The sequence below is a fragment of the Coenobita brevimanus genome, chromosome 61 (assembly GCF_032717465.1).
Source record: "Coenobita brevimanus isolate Jiangsu-jjx chromosome 61, ASM3271746v2, whole genome shotgun sequence".
NCBI classification, from domain to species: Eukaryota; Metazoa; Arthropoda; class Malacostraca; order Decapoda; family Coenobitidae; genus Coenobita; species Coenobita brevimanus.
The window spans coordinates 7,445,677-7,467,730 of NC_137014.1; the positions used below are offsets into that span (position 1 = coordinate 7,445,677).

Here is a 22,054-nt window from a genome sequence, read left to right on the forward strand (position 1 = left end):
CAGGTGGCTTTACAAGTGACAAGCCAAATGGTTTCTCGTAAGCCAGGAAACCATTTACATTGCTGGGTGGTAACCATATAGCCAAACCATACATGTTCCCTATTTGTCAGTAGTTGGGTGGTTGTAAGGTTAGTGCCCCTTCCTGTGAAACCACTAACTCAGAAGACGAATGACCATCCCTTGCAGGATTATGGCATCTGGCTATAGATACTTGTTTAGAAAAAACTTTTATATTTTGAATCATCATCATCATCATTATCAGCGATGATGACTGTGACAGTGACGATAGCAATGATGACCTTTTTTTTTTTTTTTTTTTTTCCCACCTTTTGATAGGATGTGATCAGGCCAAGAAAACAAGGAGAGCAAAAGCATGATTAATGGAAAATTATGAACAGCATCCCAGATGAAGTTAGCCAGACACTCATCCACACATTTTTCAAGTCCCGAGAATGATGGCTGTATGTTCACAGACCAAACCACCTGCCCAATATATTTTTTTTTCTTTGCAAATATGCTACAGGTATTACTGACTCACAGGCAGTCTCTGTTACAAGTAAGGGATGAGTTCTGAAATACAACAGCTTTTGATAGGAAGGCAAGTGCATGCTTGTGGTCAGTGGGTCTGCATGGCCAGACAGACTAGGGTAGAGGAACAACAGCATAAAGTTGCTCCGGTAAATGAACAGAAGCTACTAAATCAACCTCATGAGGAGCACTGGAACTTAGTGTCTTAATCCATTATATATATATATATATATATATATATATATATATATTTATATGGAGCCTCTGGGGTACAGTGGTAAAGTGTGCGTTTTCATACACTGGAGAGCGAGGGTTCGCGCCCTGCCAAGGTAATAAACTTTGGGAGCTTTCTCCTGGCCACCTACTGCATTGGCAGACACAAGGGGTGCTGTGGTTGAAGCAGTGTCGCATACTGTAAAGTATGCTTGCACCCGGTCTGCTTGCGCAGGCCAATTACACTTGGTTCACAGACTACACACACATCCAAAGCCACTCCAACACTACAGTTACACTTACAAGCACTTCTCACCCTACGTACAATCTCTACCAGACAGCCTAAGCCACTTGGTAGAGACACATTGGCTGTATCATCCCCACTTCGGTCGGGATAGGCCGGTCCTGCAGTGGACACTCAAATGGCTGATGAGATGAGAGATGATATAGATAGATAGATATAACTCAATCCTCATAAATCGCGTGTTTATAAATCACGGATTCGTAAATCAATGCTAAGTGGCTATCAGACTGCCGGCACCCTTAAATCGCTGTTAAGTCACGAAAATCGCAGACCTAGGCACCAAAGTGGGCCTTTTCCGAGGAGAATTGTAAACCGCGCATTCAAATTGAAAATTGCGACCCAACAACCAATCACTGCACATCCCTGGTGGCATATGTGCATACTGATGCCGCCATGTTGTTGTTGTTCTTGTACCACCAGTTCGCACACTACAGACCGTCGCTGTGGAGTACGAGAGCTAACTGCCTTTTTTGTGCAACTTCCCCCTGCCTCCTACCTGCCATGGCCCCTCCCGACCCCCCAGTGAAGCGCTCTAAACAGTATGGCGTCAAGAAGATGCCGCAGTTGTTGTACAGTCAACGTTTGGAGCTCATTCGTCGTGTTCAGAGGGGAAAGAAGTTTTCAAAGCTGGCGAAAGAGTTTGGGAAGAACAAGTGCTGAGAGGTTCTAAGTTCTTCCCAACACACCCCACTCCATTCGCTTAAGCAATTTCATCATAGGATTAAGGTGAGATCCCTTAACATAGCTTATTTCTATTAAATACATGCGCTGAATATTCCTAAATTTGTATGTTTGTGTTTGATGATGCCTAGATATGTGTAGGTAGGGTGTTGTTGGGGGTGGTTGGCCAAATTCCAGACCCAAATTCATTTTTCACATAAGAGTTATTATTTATAAACCACGGAATTTGTAAATCGCGGCAGTGGTCGAGACCCAAATTGCCACGATTTATGAGGATTGAGTGTGTATATATATATATTTATATATATTCTTACTATACCTCCAAACAATTTCATTCAGGTTAGGAAAAGATCTTTCATGTTGAAGGTGTCATGTAGGCTGCATCTGATAACACCAGTCTAAACAGTCTCTCCTGTGTTAGATAGATCCATCATTGGGTAGTGAGAATAAAGTAAAACCATCAGAATGAAGTAATTAATAGGCAGGTTTTGTACAATTTACTGAAGATTTAACAACATACAACCAGGGTTGTGGAGTCGATGATAATAGCTGTATTTCCCGACTCCGACTCCGAGTTAGGCATATACTGTACTAATAATACGGCACATGGACATTATGCAGGTAAATGAATACCGGTAATGTTCATGAATATTGATAGATGCAATTCTTGAATCTGTATTTTCTGTCTATCTATCTATAGCCCGACGCCCTAATCCAACAAAGGGTGGCCGCATACAAAACTCCTCCAAGTCGCTCTTATCACCTGCCATTTGACTGCCCTCCCCCCAACTCACTCCCCCCTTCCTCGTATACCTCTTAACTCCATCCCTCCACCTCATCCTCGGTCTCCTCCTCCCTCTCCCTCCCTTCACTTCACCTACATACACCCTCTTAGTCAGTCTTTCATTCTCCTTTCTCTCCACATGTCCAAACCACCTCAGTGTATTTCTCAGTCACATCCACATCCACCCCACAACATTCTTTCAAATCTTCATTTGTCAGCTTGTCCCTCCAAATCACCCCACAAGCTCCTCTCAGGTAACTCATTTCCACTGCTCTCACTCTTGACTTGTTCCCCTCTAGCAAGGTCCACGCCTTACTTCCATACGTCAGGGTAGGGATCACAGTACTATCATGCAGTGACTTCTTAACTTCCACACTTACCTCCCTATTTCTCATCACCACTTTCTCTATTTATTGTGCTTGCATAATAACAAATAAATCATTATACATGGTTGTAAAATAAACTGAATAGTGTATTGAAAAGATATGACTGATACCATTTCAGAACCAAAAAGCTTGGAGTCAGAGTTGTGGGAATTTACAGACTCTGACTCCAACCAAAAACAGACAACTTCACAACTCCGACTCCATAACCCTCCATACAACAGGATGTCAGGAAAGGCTACTTATACTGAGAACTGTGTAATGACGTTTGCCTGTATTTTTGCAGGTGACCTTCGTGATATTATGACGAACACCTAGATGACATTATTGACGGAGCAAGTGACAGGGGCCCAAGCTCCCATGGGATCATGGAAGAAGTTGCACTATGATTCATATATTGTGTCCTACCTCTCCAGTTTATAAAGACTCCAACATGCCTTCTTGCATCAACCTTGGTTACTCAATGGCAGCTCTCTAAGCTGCTCAGTCTCTTGCAGCCTTTTTTTCAGTCCTTTATCGCTTCATTCTTTCCTCTTCCTTCTGCCTGTGGGTGACTGTACACTGAGTGACAGACCAAATGTTTTCCTGTAGACCAGGAAACCATTTACTACCTTGGGTGGTAACCATATAACCAGATTTTGGCGCCTGGTGGTTTAGTGGGTAATTACGGCATTCCAATCGGATTGAGCTGGTGAAGGTTTATATCTAAGGGGTGGTTGGGGTTTATTGCTCACATAATGCCACGCAGGGATGAGTGAGGCTGGTCGCTCTCATCTTAAATATCAGGACCAACTTGCCTAGCCCTGGGCTCCTATGCTCCTCATGGGGCAATGTAGGATTGGATGATGGATGGATGGATCTCTGAGTTCACACTCTGTGACCTTGTCCCAAGCCTTTTCCAGTTTTCCTTTTGCAACTCCATGCTCAGCATTCATACCTCTCACCCTCTGCACATAGTTGCCATTTATCCTCTTCACGTTCCCAAACCATCTCAGTCTACCACCTTCTCATCACAACACTGACTTATTCAAGTCTAAACCTTCCTCTCATTCCTCATTTGCAATCACAACCTCCTCAGGCCTGTCTTTCAAGAATGCACGAAAATCCATCTGATCATTCTCATCTCTGTACTTTCGAGCTTACAAGTAACATCTCATTTACTGACCAAGTCATACTACAGTACAAGGTCTGATTGAAAAGTATACAACCTTTAGCAGGTGAAACAAAATCAAGGTTACTTACTAAGTTCAGACTTTAATCCCCTTCAAAGTATGCCTATTGGGATGCAACATACTTAGTCCAGTAGCCTCTCCATTGCTGGAAACATTTTGTAAAGCCAGTTTTTGGGATTGCCAACAAGATCTTCATCACATTTGTCTGTACCTCAGGTGTGTTCTCAGATGTCAAACCCTTCAGTAGCATCTTGATTTTAGGAAGTAGCCCAAAGTTGCAGAGAGCTATGTTAGGAGAACAGGGAGCCTGCCAAACCTGAGTGATCATATGTTTGGCCAAAAAATCCTGGATGAGGTGGGATGAATGGGCTGGAGCATTGTCTTGATGGAGCTGTCAGTCCTCCGCCTCCCACATTTTGCGTCTCTTGCGGCATACTGCAGTTCATAGTTTTGTTTATTTTTTTTTCATTTATAAAGACCCCAACATGCTTGCTTGTGTCGGCCTTGGTTACCTGTTGCCATCTCTCCATGCTGGTTGATCTTTCCCAGCCTCCCTATTCAGTCCTTTATCCTGAGGTCACACTCTATGACCTCATCCCAGGTCTTTTTCAGTCTGTGTCTCACAGCCCTACCCCCAACATTAATACTTCTCACTCTCTGCACCGAGTTGCCATCCCCCATCCTCTCCACATACCCAGGCCATCTCAGTCTACCTGTCCTCATCACAACATCGATACACTCCAGTCACATCCTTCCTCTTAACTCTTCCATCATAAACCTAGCCCCCTCCCAGGCCTCACATTCAAGGATGCACTACACAACTGCCTAATCATTATCATTTCTGTACAGTTGAGCCTGCAAATATCTTCTTCCTTTACTGCCCAAGTCTCACTGCCTTACAGCATTACACTTCCAGCATATGCCACATACTGTACAAAGATCCCTTAGCACAGAGGGAGAGCCCTCTCAATGTTAGGAGAGGAAACAGCTCCCTAAATTAGCAATGAAGAATTCCTAGGTAGTATTCTTTATTGATTGTTTGGCCTTCTGGAGTGTACTTCTACTGAACAGCACCCTGATTTAAAAAAAAAAAAAAAAAAAAAAAAAAAAGTCACTATGAGCTTCATCTTGCTCTGAACCTGCCATGCCTTCTTGGGCCATAACTTTAGTTTCAGATTGTGCGTATCCAAGTTTTTGGCAAAATTTGATATAGTAACATTGCTCAGTTCACTCACTCACAAAATGAAAATGCAGCAAGCAAGAACGCCTTCTCAGAACACACTGCTCGGCAGCGACTGGGCTAAGCGACAGCGCTAAACATATTCGAGCATGCTTACAACAATGCAAGGTCATGCTCCCCTTGAGTCGCTTCCTCGTGCTCCTACTGGTTTACGAGAAAAAAAATGTGGTCAGGTACTTTTCTATCCTACCTCGCACAGCTTCATACTCCTAAACGTGCTGCATACAAGAACCCTTTAATATGGGAGAAGAACACTATCAGTGTCAGGAAGGACAACTCCCAGAACTTCTTCCAACAACTCCTTACCGTTGCCACTGAACAAGCTCAGCAACACCTCTTTACCATTGCTACTGAGCAAGCTCCAGCAACAACTCCATACCCCTGCTACTGGACAAGCTCCAGTAACAACTCCTTACCTTTGCTACTGGACAAGCTCCAGCAACAACTCCTTACCTTTGCTACTGAGCAGGCTCCTGCAACAACTTCTTACCTATGCTGCTCAGCACGCTCCAGACCCACCTCCAGCACATACCATGTCCCCTAAATACAGTAACAAAGCTCCTCCACACACTTAAGAGACTCCAACAAGATTAATCCTTTCGCACCTTTCTGCTTCTGCATGCTCTCCTGTATACCACATATACAAAATGAACATTATTTTGCAGCGTTCCTAGAGTTCCACTAGCCTACATCTCTTATATGACTACACCCACTTATCACAAACATTGCACAAAACAGTTACTTCCCACTCCCTAATGGCAAACTGCACATGTCCACACTCCTGGTTTGACATTACCACCACCTGCCCTAGATATCCTCACTTTTCCTTTATCTACCTTTACTCTCTTACCCTTGTACCCCATTCCATCTTTCCACTTTGTAAATCTTTCATCTGCTGCCATCTCATCCGCCATAATTGACACCAAGTCCTGAACTTCCAGCATCTCCCGTTGGAGTCCAGCTCTGATGTCACATGAGAGCTTTAAGCACCATGATAAAGAGGGGGCTTAAAACTAACTTTTGATGCATGCCTACATTCACAAAAATTCATCTTACTCATACCATTCACTCATCTGGGTGTGAGCACCCTTGTATGTTACGAGTATCATAACCACTCTAACCAGCTACTAGACACTTCGGAGTCAGTGTTAGTTTTAAGTATGCAACCAACATACTAATATTCTTTATTTATTACTGTAAATTCTTGTGCTTGCAAATTAATATAACGTAAGATATAATAGCCTTTAAAATAAGACCAACTATTCCCCCTTGTCCCCAGCTATTCCTGATCCCATAAGAAGTTCCCCAATGGAAATATGCTGCAGAGGCCATGTTGGGTTATCCTTGGTTGGTTTCCAGCATGGCTGGTACTTATAAGCACATGTTCAATATTTGTTGGGTCACTCTGATTGTATATGCCAAACCAATTAAAATTATTATTATAATTAAGCTTTCTCATTCCCCATATCATGTGCTCCTTGGGCATTCTGTCAGAAACTATCACCAGGTCAACAACAAGGTACAGATCTCTCTTCCTTCCAACATATTTTTCCTGAAGCTGTTGAATAGTAAATATTGCATCAGTAATCCCTTTGCCTGGTGCAAACCCAAACTCACTTCATCAGATTCACTCTTTCCCTTCTTATACCTTCTAGGTATTTCCAATACCCCCCCCCCCTTTATTTTATTTTTTTATTTTTTGGTTTATTTATTTTTTTTTAATTTGTTGATCTTTTGGTTGATCAGAAAGTCCAAAAAGCAACCAAAATATTTGTACTTCTTACACCAGCAAACTCAGTACGCAAACTCAAAGTAGTAGAGCGCAATATATATGAGCCACCCTGTATTTTGAAACAAATGAACAACTTATATGAGATCCTCTTGTATTCTTTCAGGTGACCTCCATGGTGCCCTGATGACCTTCACCCAGATGATTGCCCTTGTGGAGAAAGTGACAGGGGACCGACCTCTCACTGGGGCATATCAGGATATTCTTGCCAGGTCAGTAGAGCTCGGTGGATCCTTAATATAAATCCGTGTTTTGAAAGTTCTCATTTCTTGTGAAAGCTAAGGTAAATTACAGAAAAACTGCCTGTTAATTTTTTCACCATATAGTTGATTTCCCAGTGTCTTATTTGCAATACAAGGTACTGTACCAGTTTATGGAAGAAGATGTGACATTTTGGAACACATGCTGACTTCTAATGAGCACTGCTTGTATTTTTATCCCTTCAGTTGCTTCATTCCGGTCTTATGCAGGCAGTTTGTGTTATAAGTAAGAGTTGTGTTCAGAAATATCTCAGCTTTTTATCACATAATTGTAAATGTAGATTAAATTAAACTGGCAAATCATTTGTCATTGGTAACAATGAAACTATATTAAGCAGTTTTTTTTTTTTTTTTTTTTTATATATATATATATATAACCCTTACACCGCGGGCTTGTTTTGCTTTGACTTGTGGCTCCCGCGGGCATATTCGCGATCCGACAGACTCTCTAAAAATATTTGCCAAAAATCAGTTATTAGTCCTAGAATATTAAAATCACATATACTTATGGCACATACCTTCAGCTTTCTCCTTGGGTGTTTGTTGAGCCTTCGTCATGTACCGTAGAACTTGTGGAGACCTCTGAAGTTGGGTAACGAAGTCTCCACTTTACACTTCCCGACAACTTGTAATATGATTACCACAGCCTGATATTATCACTAGAAACACTAATCTGTGATTCTCAAATAGTTTGGAATCCATACTCCCAAAAATAAACACTGTGAAAGCAATTAAAATTACGAGGGCATATGACCATCCCACTTCCGATCGTTCTCCGCTAGTGTTGTCTGTTATTCATAAAAACACTCACAGTTTATATTTCTGTTACTATATGACACATATATATATCTACAGTCTTTATTCATAAATTTCCTTCAGTAATAGTAGTTTATTGTCACTGTAAGGATTCAATTTCTTTCAGTAAATTCTTTCAGTAAAATACGTAGCCAGCGGCCATACGACGTTGAGTACACCGCTTCCCATCCGATCAGCGAAGTTAAGCAACATTGGGTCTGGTTAGTACTTGGATGGGTGACCGCCTGGGTGGTTAGTACTTGGATGGGTGACCGCCTGGGAACACCAGATGCTGTTGGTATCCCTACTTGTCAAGTGGGGTTGGTGGAGGATTAGTGCCCCTCCCTGTAAAACAATTAACTCTAAGCCCTTGGCCACCCCGGTTGGGATACATGGCGTCTGGCAATGAATGATTGAATGAACTTAGCATTCACTTTCTTGTCCTGTATACTAGCACTGAGAGTGAATGTCACTTTCACCTTCACTCTCATAACTCATAGTATTCATACATGCTAGAGTGAAACTTTCACTTTCATTACTCCTAGTATATATACTCGTATTCTTATAATACCACTCATTTACATTTCTATTTACGTTCTCTACTTTATTTACATTATTTACATTTCTATTTTATTTACACTGTGTTATGCACTGTCACTTGAAGTAACTTATAAAACTATTTTCCACTGTTCACTTATATTTACATTCATTGCTTTCTTGCTGTTTACACATTATTTACACTTTATTTACAATTCCACTTGCACTGTTTTACTCAATAAAAAGATCATAGTCACTGTCTATCACTTGTCAGCCCTTTACCTCTTTCCACACGAGGTTTAGTAGGGGGTAAAGGTCACAGGGCCCCTTGCATGGGGCTATATAGCGGCTGAAGTTAGCAGGAGCAAATCAGACATACTCCCACTTTCAAAGATGACAGTGAACTGATAGTGGTGGCCTCCTGCCGCATGGCTAGGGTAGGTGCAATACTACCAACTTCAGCCCTATGAGACCTTCTAATATATAGCAATGAAATGATTGGCAGGAAACCAAGACAATACATAATAAATTAGGTAGTTCCAGGTGAATGTAAATGTCACTTAGGCTTCTCCCTTCCCTCCTTATATGTATATTTATTACGAAAATAGATTATACGGCATATTTCAAGGGGAAATAAACGGCGAAAATTAGCGAACGAGTGCACATGAGGTGTTATCAGGTGATAATTAGCCAATTCCAGTTGTATGGCACTATCACTTACCTTATTTCTTTTTTATATATATTATTTGGTATAAGAATAGGGCATAGGGCTTATTTCAATGGATGAAATCAGTGGAAAATTCCAGGGAAGATTTACTTAGCGTAGAATACAGTGTGGTGGCCTGCAATAATTAGGTAGTTCCAGGTGAATATAAATATCACTAAGGCTTCTCCCTTCCTTTCTTATATATATTTTAATTACGAAAATAGATTATACAGCATATTTCAAGGGGAAATAAACAGCGAAAATTAGCGAACGAGTGCACGTGAGGTGTTGTCAGGTGATAATTAGCCAATTCTAGGGGTATGGCACTCTCACTTACCTTATTTCTTTCTTGTATATATTATTTGGTATAAGAATAGGGCATAGGGCTTATTTCAATGGATGAAATCAGTGAAAAATTCCAGGGAAGATTTACTTAGCGTGGCACGGCCGGGCAGGCAAGAGGATAGGGTAATGGAGGGGAGGTAGGGAGGGGAGTCAAGAACGGGGAGAAATGGCTAAATTGTCAACAATGGATGGGAATACAGATGAGATTAGGAGTGCTGACTAGTGTTGGACATTGGCAGTACCAATAGATGATACAAGCCACCACTTCAAAGCCCGGGCGAATTCAGAATAACACAGAATCACAAAAGCGTCGCCCTGCGGTATGATCCCTTGCTCCCAAGCGTCACGAAAGTGATGCCCCGCGGTTAAGGGGTTAATAAGTTCTTAGCAGTACAGTAATAGAGAATGTCGGATGAAGGGCTTATAATATGGATTTATTGTTCATTGAATTGTAGCTTGGATACTGACATTCTAGAGGAGTAGACTGTAGCACCAGTCGAGCAGGGCAGTACTCCCGAGGTGGATGGAAAGCTGATGACAGGGAGTGCTGGAGCTCCCGTTTCATCAGCCCTCAGGACTAGTTCCTGACCATCCCCCTTTGCTGAACTTTTTCAGTGTCTCAGTTACACAGAGAGTAGGCCAGCATGCTCTCCAGTACAAGTTTCTCAAACTATCATCACCAAACTACATGCACTGTACACACTACACTTCCTATTCAAAATTCACCAAAATGGCGTCAATTCACCCAGCCTCGGAGTCCCCAGGGGGGGGGACCATAAATGCCCCCGCCATCTGCCCCTCTCCCGGTGACGACTCGAGGTGCCTGGAACCACAGTCTGACTCTCTTCTTCTTCATTTCTGCAACATTCGCGGCCTTTCATCTAACTTTCGCTCTGTTGAGCACCACCTCTCCTCCTCTAAACCTCACCTTCTTTTTCTAACGGAGACTCAGCTGTCTGAGGCAACTGACAGCAAACCCTTTTCTGTATCCTCCTACTTTCTCTATACTCATTTCAAAGCCAAAGGTGGCTGTTGTGTATACATACGCAATGACTTATCTTGCTCTCGTGTTCCTGAACTTGATTCTTCTGAATTCTCCACACTCTGGCTTCGGCTTTCCTGTCATTCTCTGACTAAATATATCTGTGCTGTTTACTTATCCCCTAATTCTACTGACTATCAAAAATTCTTCGACTATCTTACTTCTACGATGGAACACATTCTGTCCATTTCTCCTTTCTCTGAAATCTCCATTCTTGGAGATTTCAATGTTCACCACCACCTTTGGCTCTCCTCTCCTTTCACGGATCCACCTGGTGAACAAGTCTACATCTTTTCTATCCTTAATGACCTAGAGCAGCTTGTACAGCACCCTACCCGTATCCCTGACCGCCTTGGAGAGAGCTCCAACATACTTGACCTCTTCCTCACAACTAATCCTTCTGCTTACTCTGTTAATCTTTTCTCTCCGTTGGGCTCCTCCGATCACAACCTTATTACCTTAACCTGTCCTATCACTCCGGTACGGCCTGTGGACCCTCCAGGGAAACGTTGTCTGTGGCATTTTGGAGCCGCGGACTGGGAGGCCCTCAGGCAGTACTTCTTTGATTTTCCCTGGAATGATTATTGCTTCCATGGCCGTGAGCCATCTGAGTGTGCCTTGCGCATTACGGAGGTTATTCTCTCGGGCATGGAAGCATACATTCCTTTCTCATATCCTTTGACTAATGCAAGAAAGCCTTGATTTAATCACGCTTGTTCTAATGCTGTCCGCAACAAGGAGAAGGCCTACAAAAGGTACCGGAGCCAACCCACCCCTGAATCACATAATCTTTACGTTTCTGCCCGGAATCGTGCTAAGTCTGTTCTTCGCCCTACTAAAAATAATTTCATCCGTACTAAATGCTCTCAACTCTCCAACTCGAATTCTTCCCGCTCCTTCTGGCACCTTGCCAAAAATCTTTCTAACAACTTTACCTCATCATCCTTCCCTCCTCTTTTCTACTCTGATGGTTCTGTAGCTATTTCTTCTACTGATAAAGCAGATCTCTTCGCACAGACTTTCTCCTCCAATTCCACCTTAGACGATTCCGGTGCTGTTCCTCCATCACTTCCCCCCTCTGACTTCCTCATGGCTGACATTAAAATTTCTTCAGTTGATGTATTTTCTGCCATCACTGGCCTCAGTACTAACAAGGCATATGGGCCTGATGGGATCCCTCCTGTTGTTCTCAAGAGCTGTGCTTCTGTGCTTACACCCTGCCTAGGCAAACTATTTCGCCTTTGTCTGTCAACTTGTACCTTTCCTTCTTGCTGGAAGTTTGCTCTCATTCAGCCAGTCCCAAAGAAGGGTGACCACTCCCAACCCTCCAACTATCGTCCAATTGCTTTAACGTCCTGTATTTCAAAAGTTTTCGAGTCAATTCTTAATAGAAAAATTTTAAGGCATCTTTCCTTTCACAACCTTCTTTCCGATCGTCAGTATGGGTTCCGTCAGGGATGCTCCACTGGCGATCTTCTCACCTACCTTTCAGACTCCTGGTCATCCTCCTTTCGGGACTTTGGCGAAAGCTTTGCCATTGCACTTGACATCTCAAAGGCTTTTGATCGAGTCTGGCATAAATCTTTAATTTCCAAACTGCCCTCCTACAGTTTCTATCCTTCTATCAGTGCCTTCATCGCTAGCTTCCTTTCTGGTCATTCTATAGCCGCTGTTGTAGACGGCCATCGTTCTTCTCCTAGATCTATCAACAGTGGTGTTCCTCAGGGCTCTGTCCTATCACCAACTCTCTTCCTTTTATTCATCAATGATCTTCTAAGCTGTACATCTAACCCTATCCACTCATACGCTGATGACTCCACCCTTCACCTTTCCATTCGGTTCCCACAACGCCCATCTCAACAGTTACTTCAAGAAACAAGGGATGAGGCTATGGCACACCTAATGTCTGACTTGGCTCATATCTCTGACTGGGGTAAAAATAATATGTTTGTCTTTAATGCATCTAAGACTCAGTTCTTACACCTATCAACCCGACAAAATCTTCCACAGGTATACCCACTAATGTTTAATAATATTCAGCTTAATCCTGCATCATCCTTGAACATGCTTGGGGTTTCATTTACTCGGGACTTATCTTGGAAAGACCATATTACATCTCTTGTAAAATCTGCTTCCAAGAGATTGGGTGTGCTAAGCCGACTCCACTCTTTCTTTACCCCTGCACAATTGTTGACTCTATACAGGGGTTTTATCCGCCCCTGTGTGGAGTACAACTCTCATGTGTGGGGAGGCTCCCCACATACAGCTCTTCTCAATAGGGTGGAGTCAAAGGCTTTTCGTCTCATTAACTCTCCTCCTCTTCCTGACTCCCTTCAACCTCTGTCTCTTCGCCGCACTGTTGCATCTTTATCTCTTTTCTATGGCTACTTTAATGGTCACTGCTCCTCTGAACTGTCTGCTTGCATTCCTCCACCTCTATGACGGGCGCGTAGGACCCGTCTGGCAGCAAACTCTCATCCCTTTTCTGTCCAACTCTCTAATGCAAGAGTTAACCGTTACTCCCAGTCTTTCATTTATGCAACAGGTCAGCTCTGGAACTGTCTCCCTTTGTCTGTATTTCCTGCTGCCTATGATCTCCAGTCTTTCAAACGTAGTGTGTCCTGGCATCTCAAAATGATCGGATCTTGAATTTGGCTCTCTATTGTATTTTGTTTTTCTCTTGGAGGGAACTGTTACTACGGGCTCATGGCCTTTGGTTCCTTCTTCCTCGCATTAAAAAAAAAAAAAAAAAAAAATCATATGCAGTATATAATGTGAAAGTTTATTGTGAAGTACAGTATTACCTCTTCAGTGCCAGAGAAAGTTAACTTACAAAAAGAAATTCATCCATTCATTCATTCATTGCCAGACGCCATGTATCCCAACCGGGGTGGCCAAGGGCTTAGAGTTAATTGTTTTACAGGGAGGGGCACTAATCCTCTACCAACCCCACTTGACACGTAGGGAGAACGTTATGCTAACAGCATCTGGTGTTCCCAGGCGGTCACCCATCCAAGTACTAACCAGACCCAACATTGCTTAGTGTAATATATCTAGCAGACTGTTAATTTTTACAATGTTGCTCTGATATTTTGGTTATTCCCATATTTTCTGGCATATCTGGACAGTTAATTCCTTCAGTTTGGTGACAATTTAGGTTATTTTTGCTATAACCAAACTTTTATATTCCTTTAAGGAGAGCATTCAAGCAGTGAAAGGCTCAGTAAAGACTCGATCTATCCCTTAATTTTGAAAAGTCACCCATTAAGAATAATAAAATAAAGATACAGCAAGGGTAGAATAACAAATATGCTATCAATTTAAAGTACAGTAGTTATGAGACTGGTATACCTAACCACTTGAGACTGACTAGCCTACTTACCCAGTTGAGAGACTGACTTACCTACCAAGCTAAAAGACCGGCCTTTCTGCCCAATTAAGAGATTGGCCTGCCTGCCCAGTTAAGAGATTGGCCTGCCTGCCCAATTAAGAGACTGGCCTACCCACCCAATTAAAAGACTGGTTTACCATCACAGTTTACCATCACCATTAAGGTTAGGGATGTCATTTTTAACCCTGGACTACTAAACTTTGATTTTTGTAACAAAAGCACTAAACATGGGTATATTATACCCGAGTTTGGAAAAAAACAAAGAGTAAATATGCAAATTTATTAAAGCTATCACTTACACACTAAATTTAAGGCATCTTAATATTACCTAAACTGTTAGTAACAATTACTATAAATGAGGTATTTTAGGGAAGTTAAGAAAAAACATCCAGCACTGTAAAACTGTCACCAGATTTTTGGGAAAAATTCACACACACACAAAAAAAACACCAAATTACCCCAAACTCCCCCAAACCCCTCCAAGCACTTCTGGCTCTGCTGCAGGGGGGTTATTAGCACCAAACCCATGTATAATATACCCAAGTACTGTACATTCAATCAGTGAATCGCGGCAATTTGGGTCTGGACCACTGCCGCAATTTCCAAATTCCGCGGTTTATAAATAATAACTCTTATGTGAAAAATGAATTTGGGTCTGGACTTTGGCCAACCACCCCCCTTAGCACCCTACCTACACCTATCTAGGCACCATCAAACACAAACATACAAATTTAAGAATATTCAGTGCATGTATATAATAGAAATAACAGTGTTAAGGGATCTCACCTTAATCCTATGACGATATTGCTTAAGTAAATGGAGTGGGGTGGTGTTGGGAAGAACTTAGAACCTCTCAGCATGAGGAGGGGGTGCTCCCTCATGCTGTTCTCCCTTCTCCAGCTCCTCTTCCTCCCTCAGGAAGCCCTCAAAGTCTGCCTCAGAGATGACAGATGCTACGTCATCCACGTCCTCAGTGTGTGAAGGGCCAGGCTGTGGTTCAGGCTCAGCTTCTGCCCTAACCCGGGCAGAATAGTGGGTGATGAGTTCCTGATGTTTCTCATTAAATCTGCGGCACTAGTATGCACACTTACCACCAGGGACGGGTGGTGATTGGTTGTTGGGTCGCAATTTTCAAATTGAATGCCGTGGTTTACGATTTTCCTCGGAAAAGGCCCACTTCAGTGCCTAGATCCGCGATTTTCATGACTTAACAGTGATTTAAGGGTGCCGGCAGTCTGACAGCCACTTAGCCGTGATTTACAAATCCTTGTTTTATAATCACGCGATTTACAAGGATTGAGTGTATGTCACTGATCGGTTATCACTAAACTCGGGTACACTATACCCAAACCAATCACTATGGACATTTCCCAGCTAAGCAACAGTGCGACGTGACCTACCTCCTTGAGCACTTGAAGAACCCTGAGGGTACTGAGGGTCCCAGCACACTGGCTTGGCAGGATCACTGTGTAACGTGAATGACGTCATAGGCGTCGGGTATATTATACCCAAATTTAGTACCCTAGGGTTAATTTTATACCTAACATCAGCATGTACCATGATGATTATATTCACATAGAAAGAGACTTTTCAATGTGGAAGAGTTACACACATCATTAACCCTCTAAGTACTAACGATGACTGTTAGCCGTCCAAATTGTATGTGCTTGATGGACAAATGACGGCTAATAAACGTTCAAGGAAATTTCTGGATTTTTTTGCGACACGGGGTTCCTACGTGGGAAGTATTCATGGTGTAAGCCTTCAGATGGCTTTGACACATTAAACAGTAATTTGCATCCCGCTCCTGCCACCCGCTTGGTACTCATGCACAATACAGTAGATGTTTGTATGCTTTCTGCATCCCACGAGTGACAAGATGCCGAGCTCTGACCCAGCACGCCACTCGTACAAAGCCTCCATTTTCACTCCCGAGGCCTTGGGAATGCTCCAAGAACAAGGCAGTACTTCTGAGGATAGTGTGGAATCTTCAGTAGAGGAGTTTGAGCCTGAGGAGGAGGATTTTGAGGATTACGAGGAGCCAGTTCTCCCCACGCATTCAGGTAGCACACCCACTTGCCCTCACGCTAGGCACAGTGATGGTGACGATGGTGGTAGTGTTGAAATGGAAGTGCCAATGCTGTTCCAGCAGGAAACATGAAATTGTTTTGTCCATGAAACAGCCATATGAGGGTTAAGATGGTGGCATGTCTCCACCACCACCACCACCACGCCACTTCTCCCAGTCAGAGCGTGGCGGTATCCATGGCAATGGCTCGAGTTACTCGCGGTGTCACCACACATATCGCTACCACCACTGTTACATGACTTAATTGAACAGTCCGACTTTCACAAACAATAATACAGCATTATATAATGAAAGTGACATTATGTGGTGGCATTATGCTCCGTCGGCTGTTGTCATCATCACCTACACCCTGTATCACTGTGGGTGACTGTGGCATAACCACATCAGCTCAAGTGGCAGGACATTCAGACACACAGCTGATCAACAGAGTGGCCCCACCCCTGACTGCCTGGACTACATAACAACTTCAATAAGTGCTAAGACAGTGTTTTTCTTGATTAACTATTGATATGGGATAAGTTTCTAGTAAAAACTCAAAATGCCAAAAATGGCCGGTCCTGGGTGCACAAAAAATTTTACAGTAATTTGGGTTGGTGCTTGATGGGTTAGTATATCCCATCAGTATGAGAGGCCTTTCCTAATTTGAGTGAAATTCTTTGCTGGTAATAAGTTGCCAAAAATTGGAATTTCAGCTCACCAATAAGTGAGTAGTAACTCACCTCTGACCCCTCAAAGGCTAAGACTAGGCCTCAGAGCCCTGATAGTCACTCCTCAGATTCATCAGAGGTGGGTATTTTGAATGTCATTAGTGAAGAATTGCATGTCAATCAGCTACTGTAGTTGCCTTGCAAAATGTGCTGCCACCTTGCAAAACAGGTTGGGTTAGAGGTTGAGAATGCCATGGAAAACATGTTTTGTGCATATGGAACATGCACAAAACGAGGGTATGCTGTACAGCACTAAAATAATTTATGGTGGTATTTGTGAAGAATTGTTTTCAAAAGAATGTAGAACCCAACATACCATTGAGGTAGCGTATGTGAAATATAACTGCAAAAGGGAAAAAATTGAATAAGTGAAAGTGAAAAGAGCATAGTGAACATTTTGGTGTGTCAACAGGTGTGAGATCTCCAGTGTGCTGATCCTGTTGACCCTCCAGCCATTGCCACAGCAAACCAAGCCCCCTCATGCTCAACTCTTGGAGAAGTACTCTTGGACTTCTCCAGATATTCAGAAGCTTCATGGTAGGTTGCTCTTCATTGGTCTAATAAGTTTTATACACACAGTACGGGCAACCCTCGTTATCCGAAGGGGTTAAGTTAACTTAATGTATTTTGGATAATGATTTCTCGGATACCAAAGAGGTTGTATGGGGTTATGTCAAGTGGCAGTAAAGGTTTACCCTTATTTAACTTTAGTCAGCCTCCCCTCCAAGTATAGTAGAACCCTTCTAACTCAGACTATTGGAGGGGGAAGGCTCTCTGAGTTAGGAGATTTTCTAAGTGGTTGCAAATAAACTTCAGATACAGTATTCTCAAAAAGTGTTTTGTTCACCTTAAATTATGATTCACAGTGTGCGTCATTATCTAAATTTAAATAACCACCCAACACTAGCTTCGAAACCTTCATATTTTATATGTTTTGCCAGATGCTTAGCAGCTGCATAAATTAAATTTCAGTGCCTCTAACTTCACCACCCACTGAATGTTGTTGTAGGTCTCATTTATGAACAACCTCATCTAAATTGCTTGTAACTCCAACACCCACATAATGTTGTTATAGGTACCTTTTATAAACAGCGTTATCTAAATTTTCGTAATAAATTGCCTTACTATTTACTGTTCACTGCTAACACCAGACTTGACTGCACTGTTTAGTGTTTTTGAAGGCTCCAACATGCTTGCATGTGTCAGCCTTGGTTTGCCTAATGGTGGCTCTCCATGCTGCTCAATCTCTGGAAGCTTCCCTATTAAGTCCTTAACCCTAAGGTCACACTCAGTGACCTCGTCCCGGGTCTTTTTCGATCTACCTCTTACTACCCTACCCCCAACATTAACACTTCTCACTTTCTGCATGCAATTATCATTCCCCATCCTCTCCACATGCCCAAACCATCTCAATCTACCTTCATCATAACACCAATGCACTCCAGTCCCATCCTGCCTCTCAACTCTTCCATTGCAAACCTAGCCCCCCCCCCCCCAGGCCTTGCATTCAAGGATGCATTGCACTTCCACCTAATCATTGCGATTTCTGTACATTTGAGCCTGTGAATATCCTCTTCCTTTACTGCCCAAGCCTCTCTGCCATACAGCGTTACACATGCCGCATACGAAGATCCTTTAGCAGAGAGGGAGGGCCCTCTCAATGTCAGGAGAGGCAACAGCTCCCTGAACTTCTTCCAACCACTCCTCACACTAGCCAGCACATAACATGTCTCCCAAATAATAAAACTCTTCCACACACTCAAGAGACTCACTAGCAAGTTCAATCCTTTCACACCTGGCATTATCCACATGCTCTCCCCGACATGCTGCACACGTGAAATTAGCATTATCTCGCAGTCTGCCTCTAATATCACTACATCCCTTATGCTCCTACTTGTCACAAACACTTCACATGGCCACTCTCCCTCTTTGACAGTACCGCCCCCAGCCCTAAATACAATCACTTTTGTTTTATCTGCATTTACTCTTATGCCCTTGTGCCCCACACCATCTCTCCACTTCCTGAATCTTTCTTCCTCCTCCTCCTCCATTTCATTCTCTGCAACCAGCACCAAATCATCAGCATACAACATCTCCCACGGGAGTCCATTTCTGAAGTCAAGTGAGAGGGCTTCAAGTACCATGATAAACAACAAGGGGCTCAAGACTGACCCCTGATGCACACCGACATTCACGGAAAACTCATCATTCAAATCTCCATTCACCCTTGCCTGGGTATGAGCACCCACATACAGCATACATACCCATAATGTTCCTAACCAGCCACTCCTTGATCCCAAGCTTTCTCATTGCTCACCTCACCACTGCTCTAGGGACTCTGTCAGAGGCCTTCTCCAAATCAACAAAAACAAAGAACAGTTCCCTTTTCTTTCCTCTATATTTTCCCTGAAGCTGTTGAACAATGAATATGGCATCAGTGATCCCTTTGCCTAACATAAAATCAACTGCAGCTCATCAGTATTCACTTTTTCTCTAGTCATACCTTCTAGAACTCTCTCCATTACTTTCATTATCTGGTATAAAAGCTTTTTGCCTCTATAATTTCCTCTTTCCAGGGCATCACCCTTCCCCTTGTACACATTTACATTTACACTCTTCATATGTAATTGTATTTATCAGGTCAGTGACTAACCTGACTCCAATATTTCCTGAGGCTTTCAGCATTTCAGCAGTCAACCCGGAGACACCTGCTGCCTTCCCCACCTGGATCCTGCCTATTGCTTCACTGTTCAGAGATTTGTCTTTAGCACTCCTTATACTAAAGACACACTATTTTGGATTCTCATATTCAGTCATACTTTGGGATGGAGATGCCCCTTTTTGTTTATCTTCTCAAAGATTTTTGTTTTTTCTTGGATAGGCAGGTACTTTATTTATGTCTTGGGAACAGGCTTATGTCTAGGGACCAAGTCTATTTGGACAACATCATTCCTGTACTTCCTAATCTTGCCTGTAAAAAACAAATCAGTAGAAAATAATTCACTTTAAACACGTACTGTATCTGCAATCTAGTTCTTGGTTGTCCGAGTCACACACCAATTACCAGTACTGTATATATTTCATATAACTTGTACTTGTCCGAGTTACACCAAATTGTCTGCTCATAATTTTTGTCTGAGTAACATGAGGGCTGAGTTAGAGGGGTTCTACTGTACTCATTACTCACATCCAGCAGCACAATATTGCATCAGAATTCAAACTCTAATAACCTGTGGGGTATATGGGGTTATGTCAGGTGATGGAGCGACTGTTGTTGAGTGGTTAATAAGATTACTGAATGTGTGTTTTGTGAGCCATATGGTGCTGATTGATGGGGCAGGTGCTTTTGTGGTTCAGTTTTATAAAGGTAAGGGTGATAAGTATGAAGGTACTAGCTTTAGGGTTATAAATCTGTTGAGTGTTGTAGGTAAGGCATATGGTAGAGTGTTAATTTAGTGAGTTAGAAAGGGTACAGAGGGAGTGATTGGTGATGAGGAGTGTGGCTTTAGGAGAAGAAGGGCATGCATGGATCAGGTGTTTGCTGTGAGACGTGTGTGAAAAGTATTAGGCAAAAGGTAAGGATGTGTTTTGGGCATTCGAGGATTTAGAGTAGTGGTTCTTAAACTTTCTCATGCAGCGTACCCCTTTTATTAAAACTAATCATGTGGCGGATCTTTAATTATTAGTAGATATCCCTCCAACCCTACCTCTTGAGTTTAAAGGTGTTTGTAGGCTATAATTATGGCATGTGGCGGGCCCGCGGCCAGGCAGCTGCCAGTACAGAGTTGCCAAATAAAAAATATCACTGCATTCTACGAAGTTGTTAAATTGTTTTCAGGTACTATTATATGTTTTATCTGATACTCAGATTAGCCTGTGGACCCCTTGGAATGTTCCACGGACCCCTGGGGGTCCCTGGACCACACTTTAAGAAACACTGGTTTAGAGAAAGTGTATGATAGAATTGATAGGGAGGCTTTGTGGACTGTTTTGAGATTGTATGGACTTGATGGTAGGTTGTTAAAAGGAGTAAAAAGTTTTTATGTAAATAGTAGAATGTGTGTTAGAGTGGGAAATACTGTGAGTGATTGGTTTCCTGTGAGAGTGGTGCTGCGGCATTGATGTGTGATGTCGCCTTGGTTGTTTAATATTTATATGGATGGTGTTGTAAGGGAGGTGAATGTGAGAGTGTTAGGTGGAGGTTTGAGTCTGGTGAATGCCGATGGTTGAGAGTGGAATCTGAATCAGCTGCTGTTTGCGGATGATCCTGCACTGATGGGTGATTCGTAAGAGAGATTGAGACTGTTGGTAGAGGAGTTTGGAAGGGTGTGTGAAAGGAGGAAATTGAGAGTAAATGAGAATAAGAGTATAGTCATGAAGTATATGAGGTTGGTAGATGGTAGGAGGATGAATATAGTTTTGAATGTTGAGTTGCTTGAGGAGGTAGAGTTTTATGTGTTTAGGGTCGCATGTTGCTGTGAATGGAAGAATAGGTGTAGTAGTGAAGTTTAGAATGAATGAAGTAGGAAAGGTGCCGGGAAGAATGAAAAAAGTGTTTAAATGTTGTTCACTTAGAATGGATGTAAAGAGAAGGCTGTATGAGGGTGTAGTGGTACCGACTGCATTATGTGGGGCTGAAACATGGAATATGGGTGTAGCAGAGAAGAAGAGTTTGAATGTGATGGAGATGAGGTGTCTGAGGAGTTGTGTGGAGTGATGCGTATGGATCGAGTGAGAAATGATGAAGTGCGAAGGAGAACTGGAGTTGTTCGGGAGATGGCTGATCGGGTTGAGCAGAGAGTGTTGCAATGGTTTGGGCATATGGAGAGAATGGATGAAGCACAATTGGTGAAAAAGATATTTGGATCTGATGTGAGAGGTGTAAGGCTGAGAGGAAGACCACGAATAGGATGGGTGGACAGTGTGAAGAGAGCGTTAAATGCGAGAGGGATGTCTTCAGAGCAGGGTAGAGTGGCTGTGCATGGTAGGAATGATTGGAGTGAAATTGTGAATGAATAAATGGTGATGCGGCTGTGAGGAGATATTCTCCTGCATTTGGTCTGATCAGCTGATCAGGTCAGGTGCAGG

General features: G+C 42.7%; 1 protein-coding gene and 1 pseudogene across 1 annotated transcript in view; both read left to right on the top strand.

Moving 5' to 3' along the window:
• Positions 1–22,054, top strand: part of LOC145403617 (40-kDa huntingtin-associated protein-like) — an 88,574-nt gene that overhangs the window by 59,613 nt on the left and 6,907 nt on the right. The window contains exons 6-7 of the mRNA XM_080275293.1: positions 7,201–7,306; positions 17,379–17,503. Of these exons, the coding sequence (XP_080131419.1) occupies positions 7,201–7,306; positions 17,379–17,503 (231 nt within the window). The remainder of the gene's footprint in view (positions 1–7,200; positions 7,307–17,378; positions 17,504–22,054) is intronic.
• LOC145403841 (5S ribosomal RNA) lies at positions 8,301–8,450 on the top strand (annotated as a pseudogene).